Genomic DNA, 14,112 nt, shown 5'->3' with positions numbered 1-14,112 from the left:
CCCAAGAAATAAAGTACAAAAATGCACCTTGGAATATCATAAAACTGATTAGTGGAATAATCAGAATGTTACACTGCAGCACCAGCAACGTAAGGAATCACAAAACAGACACACTTTGTGTGCAATTTTGACACTTCCTGTCCTCAATATCCATATTCTATATGTTGTTGTGTTACTGCTTTTAAAAGTTTCAGACAAGTTGAGCTCATCTGGAAATTAAGTTTCTGTCAGGATGATGCAGTCACTTATTAAAAAAAAAACACATTTCCTTCTATGTTTAAAACTAAATGGACAGTTTATTACCTGGTTTAACAGATGGTCTCCATGGTCCTTGTCTGGAATCATCTCCACGTCTAGGACCTCGATCATCATCACCAACACGTCTTGGTCCACGATCATCATCACGTCTTGACATTCTATCATCATCTGTGTTACGCCATGGTCCCCTATCCTCATCACGTCTTGAAACCCTGTCATCATCCAGCCCACGCCAGGGACTCCTATCTTCATCTGTGGCTCTCCAACTTGCCCGGTCGTCATCCAGCCCGCGGCGGGGGCCCCGGTCCTCATCCAGCCCGCGGCGGGGCCCCCGGTCCTCATCCAGCCCGCGGCGGGGCCCCCGGTCCTCATCCAGCCCGCGGCGGGGCCCCCGGTCCTCATCCAGCCCGCGGCGGGGCCCCCGGTCCTCATCCAGCCCGCGGCGGGGCCCCCGGTCCTCATCCAGCCCGCGGCGGGGCCCCCGGTCCTCATCCAGCCCGCGGCGGGGCCCCCGGTCCTCATCCAGCCCGCGGCGGGGCCCCCGGTCCTCATCCAGCCCGCGACGGGGCCCCCGGTCCTCATCCAGCCCGCGACGGGGCCCCCGGTCCTCATCCAGCCCGCGACGGGGGCCCCGGTCCTCATCCAGCCCGCGACGGGGCCCCCGGTCCTCATCCAGCCCGCGACGGGGCCCCCGGTCCTCACCTGTTGAGCGCCAGCTTGTTCTTTCATCATCCAAGGTTCTCCTAGGACCTCTGTCTTCATCAAGATCACGTTTCAAAACTTTGTCTTCTGATGTTTCACTGGGAGACTGTGATCCGTCTTCTTCAATGGTCTGCCGAGTTGGTTCATCTTTTCGGAAAGATTTGTCATCATCACGCGCTTCTCCACGACGCCACTCTCTATTCAAGAACAAGAAGAGTGAACTTTGAATACAGAAATGTTTGCTTTCAGTTGTTTAGAAGTCAGTTGGTAAACAATTCCTACAAGGAAGCACTATGTACATTAATGCCCCAGGTGAAAAGCACTTCCATGTAAGAATATAGAACCTGTGCATTGTCAGTCACAGTCACGTGTTTTCTTGTTGCCTCTACATGTCCACATATTGGCAAGCCACAGCTAATTAGAGTTTACCAGATATGTGCATATAAACAGTAAAACATGTGCAGTGGCAACACACCAGCCTCACAAATAACACCAAAGACTAATAGCCATATATATTATATACTGGCCGACTGCCCAAATACTCTGTAAATAATCTGTGACACAACATCAATAGTATGAAAGAGGGCAAAAAAGAAACTATCTTCCAGTTTCCAGATGCTTCCATCCCTGGTCATCAGAAGACACCACAAGCAAAGGACTATTTACAAGCCAGGATCATCATCATCTATGTATAGTCTACACATCATTTCCAATATAACAATACTTTCTACATAGTGAATAAAGGGCCTCTGTGGTGATGTGCATTTAACCAAGAAACCAGAAGCGGGTTAACCAAGTTATCCAGTTCGAACAGCAAGTATATCTACAACCAGCTGGCAACAGAAATATCAGTGTCCCAGCACATTCCACCCTCAGAGTATATGTTGGTATGCTCACAGGTTATAAATATTAATGACATTTTATTAGAAAAACAAGAATCTTCCATATTGCTGCGACACTCTGTCCCACATTCCAAGTGATCAGTTCTCTTGCCCTTGCTACCTTTCTTCCTTGAAAGCTCTGGTGTCTAGCAACAAACACTCTGGCTGGTGAAAATTCCCCTTTGGCTTTACACTGATCAGATGTAGTGTTTATTCCTGCCTGTTCTCAACTCCCACCACCACCAGCCAATCACTGCAGCCTGCATTATTTCAGAGAATATAATCTCATACAATATAATCTCATTTTGCGCTGGCAAAATGGATAGAAAAAGTGAGTGGTTCTTGGGTGCATGAGAACAATAGGCTACATCAGTGGTTCCCAACCTTTAGCAGACCGCAGACCACTGAGACAAAAATTGGAATTGTCACAGACCACATGCAACCCCCCACCTCCGCACACAAAAAATACATTTAATTTTGTAATACAGGTAGCCCTCATTATCCGTGGGAACCTCTGCGGATAAGGAAAACTGTGGGCATTTGCAACTCATGATTCTCCCCCCAACATGACTGGAGCTGAGCCCCGGTCAGTCCAGAGGCTCTTCTGAAGCCTGCAGAGGCCACAAGTATCCGCCCACAGCCTCTGCAGGCTTCAGAATTAAGCCTGGGGTAATTTAAAGGTGACCACCTTTAAATGATTCCAAATTTCATTCTGAAGCCCACAGAGGCCATGGGCAGATGCGCACGGAGTCTGCAGGCTTCAGAAGAGCCTCCACAAGCAAGAGGAGCACAGTTCCCTTTACCACCAGGTCGGCCCACATCACAAGTTTGGAAACCTGTGGATGAAGAAACAGGCGGGTAATGAATTTGTGTAATTAGAAAAAAATTATTTATAGAGAAGATTTGTGATTTGCTGCTTTTGCTGCCAGTTGCAGGCAGTCTGTTCTCCATCCTTTCTGGTGGTCCATGGGGGACTACTCAGAGACCCTGGAAATGATAAAAAGCTATTTTTTCCCCGAGCTGTCGCAGACCACTTCTCAGGGTCTTGCGGTCCACATGTGGATCCCAGACTATGGGTTGGGAACCAGTGGGCTACACTCAGCTAAAGATTGATGATCAATCCTATAAGGAGGAGATGAGAAAGAAGTTAGTGGTACAGCACAGTTTAGCTGATATAAAAGAGAAGATAGCAAAAAATTAGGAGGGATAGAATAAAAAGCAATGTAGCACTTCAGAACTGGGTGAGTCGGAGCTGAGTGCATTACTGTTGGGAGTCAAGCCAAAAGTATGGAGGCAGAGTAAATATTCTTGTAGTGCTTACACTGCACTCTTATGTGAATTGCATACTGTATTTTAAGCAGAAGTGTAGGCTGCATGCCTGTGCTCCTTTTCTGTTCTTTAAAAAAAAAAAATCTTCCCACACTTTAACCTTTTTTTTATGGCTGAACAAAGCAAAAAATATGTTTATGAGATCAATTTCCTGAAATCCTATGGTTTAAACTATATGTGGTGCTTAGGGGGCAAATGAGATATATAATATTAAGTATACAATTTAATATCAAATCTTCAGTAATTGGGATAGAAAAATCATTAGAGTTGTCTGATCTGCTGATCGACTGTGTTGTGCATTGTTCTGATAGTGGAGAGTCAAAAGATCTCACAATTCTTCATTTGAGAATCTAAATAGTCCAGGTGCTAGATTATCGCCTTGCTCTGAATGGGGGTGCACTTCCTCTAAAGGAGCAGGTCCGCAGCTTGGTTGTCCACCTGGATTCACAGCTGCTCCTGGATTCCCAGGTGACGGTTGTGGCTAGGGGGGCCTTTGCTCAGCTTCGGCAGGTGCGCCAGCTGCGACTGTACTTGGATCGTGCAGACCTGGCCACAGTGATCCATGCCACGGTGACATTAAGGTTAGATTATTGTATCGCGCTTTATATGGGAATGTCCCTGAAGACGGTTCGGAAACTGCAATCAGTGCAGAATGCGGCGGCCCATGTGCTTACTGGAGGTAGGCAGTTTGACTCTGTCAGCCCGCTTCTCCAGCGGCTGCACTGGCTGCCCGTTCGTTTCTGGGCCCAATTCAAGGTGCTGGTTTTGACCTTTAAAGCCCCATACTGCTCTAGGCCAGGGTATCTTAGAGATCACCTACTTCCAAACAATCCGGCTCGTCCTCTTAGATCATCAGAAAAGGCCTTTTTACAAGTGCCGCCGCCTAAGGAGGTTCGTGGGGCGGCAGCAAGAAATAGGGCCTTCTCAGTAGTGGCACCAACGTCATGGAACTCCCTTCCCCTTGACTTGAGAATGGCTCTCTCCCTTGAGACTTTTCGGCGAGGCCTGAAGACCTTTGTTTAATCAAGCCTTCTGAGCTCATGGCCTTTTTAACATCTTTTAGTATTTTTTTATTGGCCTGATTCCTTATATTCTGCTGCTATATGCTCTTTTTTACCTGACTTTGTATCTGTCTACTGTTTTTATCATATTTGTCAATGTGTTATTATGTTTTTATCTGTTTTGCTAAATTATGTTTTAATTTGTTTTTAACTGTTGTAAGCCGCCCTGGGTCCCTTTGGAGAGAAGGGCGGGGTATAAATAAAATAATAATAATAATAATAATTATTATTATTATTATTATTATTATTATTCAGTGCCATGAGTAGCTTGCTGTTATCACAAACACCAGCCTCTTGACAGTCTTTAAATCTTTTGCCTATCCTGACTAATAAAGGTTGTCATTATAAGACTAGGAACAGCTGAGAGCAAGCAGATCTAACATGACAGGTGACAGTGTTGAGGCTGCCTGGAGCAGGTTGATGTCTGCTTTAAACGCTCCCCAGAGAAGTTGGGGAAAACAGGTTACTGGCTATTTAGTCAAGAACCTTACAGACACCAACTATTTCTAAGAACAGAAGTGGTTATGTTTCAATGTGCAACATTCTCAGATTCACAGTTCTGGACTGCGAGACAAAGGTCAAAACTATACCCCTCCCTCCTGCCAAGGATGCCATTAGCCCCACTGCTTTAGGGCCCAATCCTATCAAACTTTTCAGCACCAGTGCAGCTGCAATGCAGCCCCAAGGTAAGGGAATAAATGTTCCCATACCTTGAGGAGGCCTCTGTGACTGCCACCCCACCACTGGATGCAGTACCTGCACCACTGGCACAGCTGCACTGGTACTGGAAAATTGGATAGGATTGGCCCCTTAAGACAATGAGCAATGTGCATACTGTGATTCCCTGAGAGCATGGTATGACATTAGGAGTGCAGAATTCAGCTTCCCAAGAACATTTCATTTTATTTTTATTGCTTGAAAAGAGCAATTTATATCCATAAACAGGTCATAGAAATTTGCACCCTGTTAAAAACAGAAGTAACAGCTGATTACTAACTCTCACTCAAACTAGCACACAAAACTTTGGCAAAGTACAAACAGTAATATTACACCACATCAGTGTTTCTCAAACTGTGGGTCGGGACCCATTAGGTGGGTCACAAGCCAATTTCAGGTGGGTCCCCATTCACTGCAATATTTTATTTTTAATATATTAGACGATGCTACCATTGTATGTGACTCCATTTGGGGAAATGTTACAGACCTGCACTTTTAACAGGCTACTAGTTATAGGCATCCTTCAGTCTCAGAAGACTATGGTATCGCGCTCTGAATGGTGGTTCTGGAACAGAATGTCCTTTCCAGAGTGCGAAGCCTGGGTAAAGTAGATATCGAGGATAGACCGTTTCCCATGCAGCAAATCCCCTCTCCCCAAGTCGCTGGAATGGTCCAACGGAAAGGCAGAAGCCAATACGGTTGGTTCCAGCGGCGTCACAGGAGTTGCCAGAACGTGACTGTGTTCAGCCATGAACTGCCTCAGGGACTCCGGCTCCTGATTTTGCCTCGAGGTTGACTCCTGAAGCCTTTTCCATAACTGGATGTAGCCACAAGGCAGTGGAGGTTTGGGATCAGAGTTTTCCTTCTCTCAGATGAGCTGCCTTCCCAGGCTATCAAGTCCCATCTACCCGGTGGTTGTTTAGTCACCTCTTACGACAAGTACAGCCAAACTGAGAGCCTATTCTTATCCCCCAGCCCCCAGCGGTGAACAAGCTACTATGTATCTTCTTTTTACAATGAAAGCAAATGGGACTTACTCCTAGGTAGGTGTGGGTAGGATTACAGCCTAGGATTGTTAAAAAATTTCCTGCCTGATGATGTATAGTTCAAAAGTTGAATATATGTTTCACTAAATATCTCACTTCTCTTGAATGATCAAATGATTAAGTGCACTGAATAATCACAGATGAAACCAACAACCCCAAGAATATTTTTGGAACCTCTCATGGCAATACTTCAGTGCAACAAACAGTCAGCAGTACTGCTTTCCAAAGCAAAAAAAGTTTTTGAAAGACTACAACACTGGCCTGAATAATCACAAGGGAAATGTTAATTAACATGCTTAGGCATAGTCCAATAACTACCTTTCTGGTGGTGGACGTCTCCATTCCGATTCTGGTTCAGCACTTCTTCTCCAGATGCTGTCAGAGTCTCTATCACCCCAGCGAGATTCCTGCATAAAAATACCCAAAAGAATAATTTTTTAAACAAAAGCCCAATAAAGTTTTGCATATACTTTCTGAATTTTTAATTTAAAATGATACTTTAGGCATGATGTGTGCAACAGTCAAACTAGTTAAACACGGAAATCTAAAGTAGATTCTGGCAATGTGACAAACTAAAAGGCTGACACATGCTCCCTTAAAAATCAGCAGAGGTTCTATATTCTCCGAGTGTTAATTGCTAAGTATTTTTAAAAGATGTCCATATTTTACTTGTGCATGTGCTCTTCAGAATTGCAAAGGACAGTTTTGTACTTAAAAGCAGCCAAGTAAAATATGTAAAGTGATACATCAGCTTTATTTATTTATTTATTTGATTTGTAATCCGCTCTTCTCCCTGGAGGGCACCCAATTCACTTTTTGGAAAAGTCTATATAATGCAGTCATGCACAAAGACAGGGATAGGGATAGGGACCAGCCCCCCCCCCCCATCATCATGTTAGTCTTGATGTAGTGTGTAGCCTCTGCAGGTAAGGGGCTGCTCCATTCCCCTCTCCTCCAGAGTCTCGTCTGAGCTTCCCAGAGGCAGTGCACAACCGCTTGCTGTCTCTGCGAAGCTCAGACTGCCAGAATCACGTGAGAGACGCAACTTCCGGTTTCACTGAGGAAACTGGAAAGCATGTCTCTCCTGTAATTGGGGCAGTCTGAGCCTGCAGAGGCAGTAAGCAGACATGCGCTGTCTCTGGGAAGCTCAGATGGGCCTCCAGAGGTGAAGGGAGCTCCACTTGCCTTCAGAGACTTGCACCCCATGATTACCATCTGACAAGAAGTGGTCATCGCATATGCAATCTGGTGTTGGTCGGAACGTTGCTAAGGGGCGTACACTTGTATAAAAAAATGTTGCATATCAATATTAGGACTAATATTATGACCATTTTCAGATTTTATCATAAACGCTTTTTAAAATGTACTTTTTACGCTAATATAAATCTTCGTGTAATAATTCATCCACAATGGTAAACATCACTATGATCATTTGTATAGCATCTTCCAAGTGTCTAAAGTATTTTCACTGTAATCTCCACAATGATCAGAAGATAAGTTGGTGTTATTATCTCCGTATTGCTGATAAGAAGCTAAAAAACATACTTTCATGGCCTCTTAGTAACTTCTTGGCAAGAGTGAGGTACAAACAAGGGACTAAATTATTCATAATTCTTAGATCCTATTCTGCATATGTACTTCATACTAATTCATTTGTACCCCTGTTGACTCTGCGAAAGAAATTTGATAATAACTCTTGTGCTTATTTCTATCTTGAATTATCACACTGATACTTTTAAAAATAAAATGCAAAGGAATAAACAGCACAAAAAGCTATAGATGAAATTTTTGTTCCTTAATTTAAATCTCAGTTCTTGGTGCTGTGGAGTTCTTTAGTGTATAGTTTTCTAACTACTTTTTCTCTTATGCATACAAAAAGAATACTACATATAAATAGTTCATTTGAAAGAATATCTACCTTCCTCGAAAGGGGATCATCTAGATTCCTCCTCTCTTCTTCTCGGCGACGCTCTCTCTCTTCAATCTCCAGTTCCCTTTGGCGCTTCTTCCGCTCCACCTCTTCTAGTTTTCTGACACGCTCCTGATATTCTTGCTCACGTTGCTCACGTTTTTCACGTTCAATACGTTCTTTTTCTTCTTGTTCTGTCAAAGTAACTTATGCTGCTCAATAAAATGTCTTTTAAACTCCAGCTTGGAAACACCTAGGAGTTATCTCCACAGATAATGACACAACATGAATAGCATTTCATCCATCTAGTATTTCATACAATTTGTAAACATACAATTAATGTTTAACCAAGGGATCCTACAAACCAGAGGTGCCCAAACTCCGGCCCGCGGGCCACTTGTGGCCCGCTGCGGGTTCCCATCCGGCCCCAGGGGGTGTCCCCCAGCTCCTACGGGCACTCGGCCCTCACCCCAGCCCGTGCTGGCCTGCCACGCGAGCTCGGCACCTTGCTTTCCCTCGCTGCCGCTGAGCTCAGTGGCAGCGAAGTAAAGACAAGCCCAGCGCGTGCGCAGGGCCTTTTATAGTAGAAGGTAACATGAGACTTGTAGGTCTCGCGTTACTTCCCACTATAAAAGACTCTGTGCGCTTGCCGGCTGGTCTCTCCCTGCCTTGCCGCTGGGCTGGGCTCCGCTCCCCTCCTGCAACCTGAGCCAGGGGAGTACAAGAGAGAGAGAGATCTTCCGCGCGGGGGAGGTCTCTCCCTGCCTTGCCCATGGGCTGGGCTCTGCTCAGCTGGGCTGGGATCCCCTCCCCTCCCGCAACTGGGGGGGGGAGAGAGATCCTGCGCGAGGGAGCGGAGCCCAGCCCAGCCCGCAGCACATGCCTCTAAGGGAGGGAGGGCTGGTTGGTCGGCAGGCAGCAGCAGCACATGCTGCCCTAGCTAGCAAGGAAGGGTAGTTAGGTGGGCAGGCAGGCGGGCAGGCATGCAGCTGGGGAGCAGGCAGGCAGCCGAGTGGGCGGCCAGGCAGGAGCACATACTGCCCAAGCAAACGAGGGAGGAAAGGAGGGAGGGCGAGGGGGCAGGCAAGCAGGCGGGTGTATGTGTGTGAAAGTTCCTCCCTCCATTTGTGTGTATGAATGAGATCATAAACTGGCATGAAGATCTCCCCCCCCCTTATTAGGGTGAAAGGAATCATAAACTGGCATGAAGATCTCCCCCCCCCCAGGTTAGGGTGAATGGAATCATTAACTGGCATGAAGATCTCCCCCCCCCCCTTATTAGGGTGAATGGAATCATAAACTGGCTTGAATTCATTCATTCATTTTCTGTTTCTAATATATTAATTTATTCAAATTTGAAATGTAAATTAATTTCTTCTTTTTTTTTTTTCCCGGCCCCCGACACAGTGTCAGAGGGATGATGTGGCCCTCCTGCCAAAAAACTTTGAGCACCCCTGCTACAGACAAACAAAATTAGGGTTGGGAAACAGGACAGCAAGAGCAAAAAACATCAAGGTCTATTTTTCTTTCTAGCAAGTCTTCAACATAAGAACATAAGAACAGCCCCACTGGATCAGGCCATAGGCCCATCTAGTCCAGCTTCCTGTATCTTACAGCGGCCCCACCAAATGCCCCAGGGAGCACACCAGATAACAAGAAGTGCCCTTCCTTGCATCTGGCATTCTGACATAGCCCATTTCTAAAATCAGGTTGCACATGCACATCATGGCTTGTAACCCGTAAAGGATTTTTCCTCCAAAAACTTGTCCAATCCCCTTTTAAAGGCATCCAGCCCAGAAGCCATCACCACATCCTGTGGCAAGGAGTTCCACAAACCAACCACACGCTGAGTAAAGAAATATTTTCTTTTGCCTGTTCTAACTCACCCAACACTCAATTTTAGTGGATATCCCCTGGTTCTGGTGTTATGTGAGAGTATAAAGAGCATCTCTCTACCCACTCTGTCCATCCCCTGCATAATTTTGTATGTCTCAATCATGTCCCCCCTCAGGCACCTCTTTTCTAGGCTGAAGAGGCCCAAACGCCTTAGCCTTTCCTCATAAGGAAGGTGCCCCAGCCCCGTAATCATCTTAGTCGCTCTCTTTTGCACCTTTTCCATTTCCACTATGTCTTTTTTGAGATGCGGCGACCAGAACTGGACACAATACTCCAGGTGTGGCCTTACCATAGATTTGTATAATGGCATTATAATTTTAGCCTTTTTGTTCTCAATACCTTTTCTAATGATCCCAAGCATCGAATTGGCCTTCTTCACTGCCACCACACATTGAGTCGACACTTTCATCGACCTGTCCACCACCACCCCAAGATCTCTCTCCTGACCTGTCACAGACAGCTCAGAACCCATCAGCCTATATGTAAAGTTTTGATTTTTTGCCGAAATGTGCATGATCTTACACTTACTAACATTGAAGCGCATCTGCCATTTTGCTGCCCATTCTGCCCATCTGCCAGTTTGGAGAGATCCTTCTGGAGCTCCTCACAATCACTTCTGGTCTTCACCACTTGGAAAAGTTTGGTGTCGTCTGCAAACTTTGCCACTTCACTGCTCAACCCTGTCTCCAGGTCATTTATGAACATGTTGAAAAGCACTGGTCCCAGGACAGATCCTTGGGGCACACCGCTTTTCACTTCTCTCCATTGTGAAAATTGCCCATTGACACCCACTCTCTGTTTCCTGGTCTTCAACCAGTTCTCAATCCAGGAGAGGACCTGTCCTCTAATTCCCTGACTTTGGAGTTTTTTTAGTAGCCTTTGGTGAGGGACTGTGTCAAACGCCTTCTGAAAGTCCAGATATATAATATTTACGGGTTCTCCCACATCCACATACCTGTTGACCTTTTCAAAGAATTCTATAAGGTTAGTGAGGCAAGACTTACCCTTACAGAAGCCATGCTGATTCTCCCTCAGAATTAAACGCTTACCTTTAAGCATTTTCTCCTCCCGCAATCTTTGTTCTTCCTCTTCCTTCGCTTGATAATAAGCAATTCGCCTTTCCTCTTTGCGCTGTCTCTTGCGTTCTTCCAAACGGTTATGCCTTTCCTCTGCTAGTTTCTCTTGAAATTGTTTAAGTTTTTCCTGAAATATATAGGAATAATAGTACTTACTCTTGAACTCAGAAATGGTACAAACAACTTACAGATCAATGGTCATACGTGGGCCTTGAACAACTAAAGTGCTGGTTCTAGAGGAGTACCCATAAGCACCTTAACTGTAATCCAAAGAAAGTGAATCCTGACCAAAGGCCCCAATCAGACATGCATGAGCCACATCCATGAGTTTCAATCCACATGAGACTTGCAACCAAACATTCAGTCCAATCTGGAGGTCTCCCAGCAGCACACGAGAGTCAAAAACAAGTGGGAGCTTCCCCCTCAGGGTTTACCCCTTTGATGGCAGTAAATTTCCAGCTCCTGTTAGTGATGTGATAGCCTAGAGTGGCACAGCAGGATTCCATATGTTTATTTATTTATTTTGTTTGTTTACTGTGTAAGGAGAGCTGATTGGGAGCAAGCTCTTAGCAACTCCTCGAGGCTTGCTTCCTAGAAAGCGGGCATAGAATCCTGCCCTAAAGCAGACAAAGATGGATGGCTACCCAAGCAACTGCCCCACACTCCTTCACACTCAGAAAAGCAGACAAAGATCTCAAAAAAACTTTTTTTTAATGTAACAAGAACTTAAAAAGGAGCAAGATGCTAGAAGGACAGATTTGATTAACTCCAAATTCTTACTCTCTTTTGCACCCCTTCGTCAATACACCCACAGCCAGCCCACTGATTCAGAGTTTCAGAAGGATCTCTCCAAACTGGGAGAACAGGCAGCAAAATGGCAGATGCGCTTCAATGTAATTAAGTAAGCAATGCACGTTGGGACTAGAAAAATAGTTCTGAGCCACCTGTGACAGATTAGGAGAGATCCTGGGGTGTTGAAGATCTTGGCGTGTTGGTGGACAGCTTGAGAAAGTATTGACCCAGTGTGGCAGCAGTGAAGAAGGTTAATTTCATGCTCAGGATCATTAAAAATGGAGTTAAGAATAAAATGGTCAATATTGTACAAATAGGTAGTAAGGCCACAACCGGAGTATTACATAATACTGCAGATACAGAAACCTGTGGATTCTGGATGTTCAAATCTGTGGGTCAAAAACCCTGTGACCCTCTAAACCAGGGGTGTCCAAACTTTTTGGCAGGAGGGCCACATCATCTCTCTGACATTGTGTCAGGGGCCGAGGAAAAAAAGAAATAATTTACATTTCAAATTTGCATAAATGTATACATTAGAGATAGAACTTAAGTGAATGATAGTCTTGCAAAAGCTCAAGGCCTATAAAAGACCTTGCACAAAGCAAGGCCGGCCTTTCCTTCACTGCTATTGCTGCATCACAGACATGAAACAGCAAGCAGTGGAGGGAGCCCTCATCCCACAGCTCAGGTGAGAAGTTGAACAGTCGCCTTCACGCTGAGAGCAGTTGGTTGGCCCAGTGTGGGCTCTAGTGAGTCTTCCAAGGGCCAGAGGCTCATTGGAGATTGGGGGCTCCCCGCAGGCCAGATTGGGAGACCCCGAGGGCCGCAAGTGGCCCCTGGGCCAGGGTTTGGGCACCCCTGCTCTAAATACAACTAGAGCTATGTTCTGGTCATGTCCAGAGAGATTTCTGAGGCTTTTGAGGGTTGAAAAAAGCACAATTTCTGGTTTTCAGCTGAAAATTGTTGCTTTATGGTCCTCTGAAAGCCTTAGAAGGTCTTCTGAGGATCAGAGAAGCCATGTGTGGTGTACCCAGCCCTCAGAATACAACTGGAGCATAGCTCTGGTCACATCTGGAGGGCAACAGGTGGCCCACCCTGTGAGTTCAGAACCTGCAGATAATTCAAGTCCGTACTGAATCCATGGTTACTGAACCCATGGGTACAGTGAAACTGGAAAAGATGTAGAAGAGAGACCAAAATGCTTAGTGGACTGGGGCACCTCCCTTGTGAAGAAAGGCTACAGCATGTGGGGCTCTTCCATCTAAAAAAGAGACCTTAGGTGGGACATGACTGAGATGTATAAAAGCATGCACGGGATGGATACAATGGATAGATTGATGTTCTTTTCCCTCTCATGCAACACGAGAACCAGGGCATATCCACTAACATTGAATGTTGGGAAAGAACAAACAAAAGAAAATAGTTTTTCACCCACCACGTCAACCTGTGGAACCCCTTGCCACAGGATGTGGTGATGACACCTGGTCTAGTTGCCTTTAAAAGGGGATTGGACAATTTATGGAGAAAAATTCCATCACAGGTTAACAGCCATGATGAGTAAATGCAATCTCCTGGTTCTAGAAGTATGTTATATCTGAATGTAAAATACAAAGGATTGGCAACAGGCTCTTGTTTTCTTGTGTGCTCCATGAGGCATCTGGTGGGTCACTGTGAGATACAGGAAATGGACTAGATGTGCCTTTTGCCTGATCCAATAGGGCATTTCTTACATAATTACACCACTTGGGCTGCTGTCCTATACACACTTCCCTGGGAGTAAGCCTCACTAAACCCAATGGGACTCCTGAATAGACACAGTGCTCCCCCCACACCAGCTGCCCTTTAAAGCTGAAAATAAGGGGAGCATAAGCCTTAGTGATCTTGCCCAAAAGGCAGTGAAAAGGGTGCCTACAGTTGCCTCTTTCTGTCTAGCTGCCAAGCGATATACACTTCCCTGGGAGCGAGCCCCACTGAACACAATGATGGATCCCATCCAGGGCGGCCCAGGCAGAGAGATATAATGTCATACCAAACTGGCCTTGCTTGCAGCTTGCTTTTCTCCACCCTGAAACCTGAAGGGAACCCTTGGGGCAAGAAGCAATGGGGCAGCCCCAACCATCGCTTTCCCACATCTGCCCTTCCACCTCTTTCTGCCTCCTTCTCTCTATGCTGGGAGGAGGAGCTACAAGTCGCCTTTTATCTTTCCAAGGGTCAGGTGGAGTAGCTTTGTTCAAAGAAACTAACTCTTTATGTACATGCAGCAAAGGCCAACTGGGAAGTGCCGCAATCGAGCGAAGGCCGCACACATACAAACACCCACCCACCCCTCCTGTGTCTTTAGCAATGCTTTGGAAGATTTCATCTGTGAATTGCTCAATGGAAGGAAGACATTTTAATGCTGGTACTTTCAGTAAGGAAACCAGTGCAAGTGGAGAAGCGGTAGTT

The 14,112-nt window shown here is 45.7% G+C and overlaps 1 protein-coding gene across 1 annotated transcript in view; it reads right to left on the bottom strand.

Moving 5' to 3' along the window:
- Positions 1–14,112, bottom strand: part of EIF3A (eukaryotic translation initiation factor 3 subunit A) — a 41,090-nt gene that overhangs the window by 3,001 nt on the left and 23,977 nt on the right. The window contains exons 16-19 of the mRNA XM_066619909.1: positions 10,849–11,002; positions 7,913–8,097; positions 6,313–6,401; positions 304–1,157 (exon numbers count right to left, since the gene is read on the bottom strand). Of these exons, the coding sequence (XP_066476006.1) occupies positions 304–1,157; positions 6,313–6,401; positions 7,913–8,097; positions 10,849–11,002 (1,282 nt within the window). The remainder of the gene's footprint in view (positions 1–303; positions 1,158–6,312; positions 6,402–7,912; positions 8,098–10,848; positions 11,003–14,112) is intronic.

This window comes from Tiliqua scincoides, chromosome 3 (assembly GCF_035046505.1).
Source record: "Tiliqua scincoides isolate rTilSci1 chromosome 3, rTilSci1.hap2, whole genome shotgun sequence".
Taxonomy (NCBI): Eukaryota; Metazoa; Chordata; class Lepidosauria; order Squamata; family Scincidae; genus Tiliqua; species Tiliqua scincoides.
The sequence above is the reverse complement of the archived record's forward strand: the minus strand, read 5'-3'. Positions and strand labels throughout refer to the sequence as shown.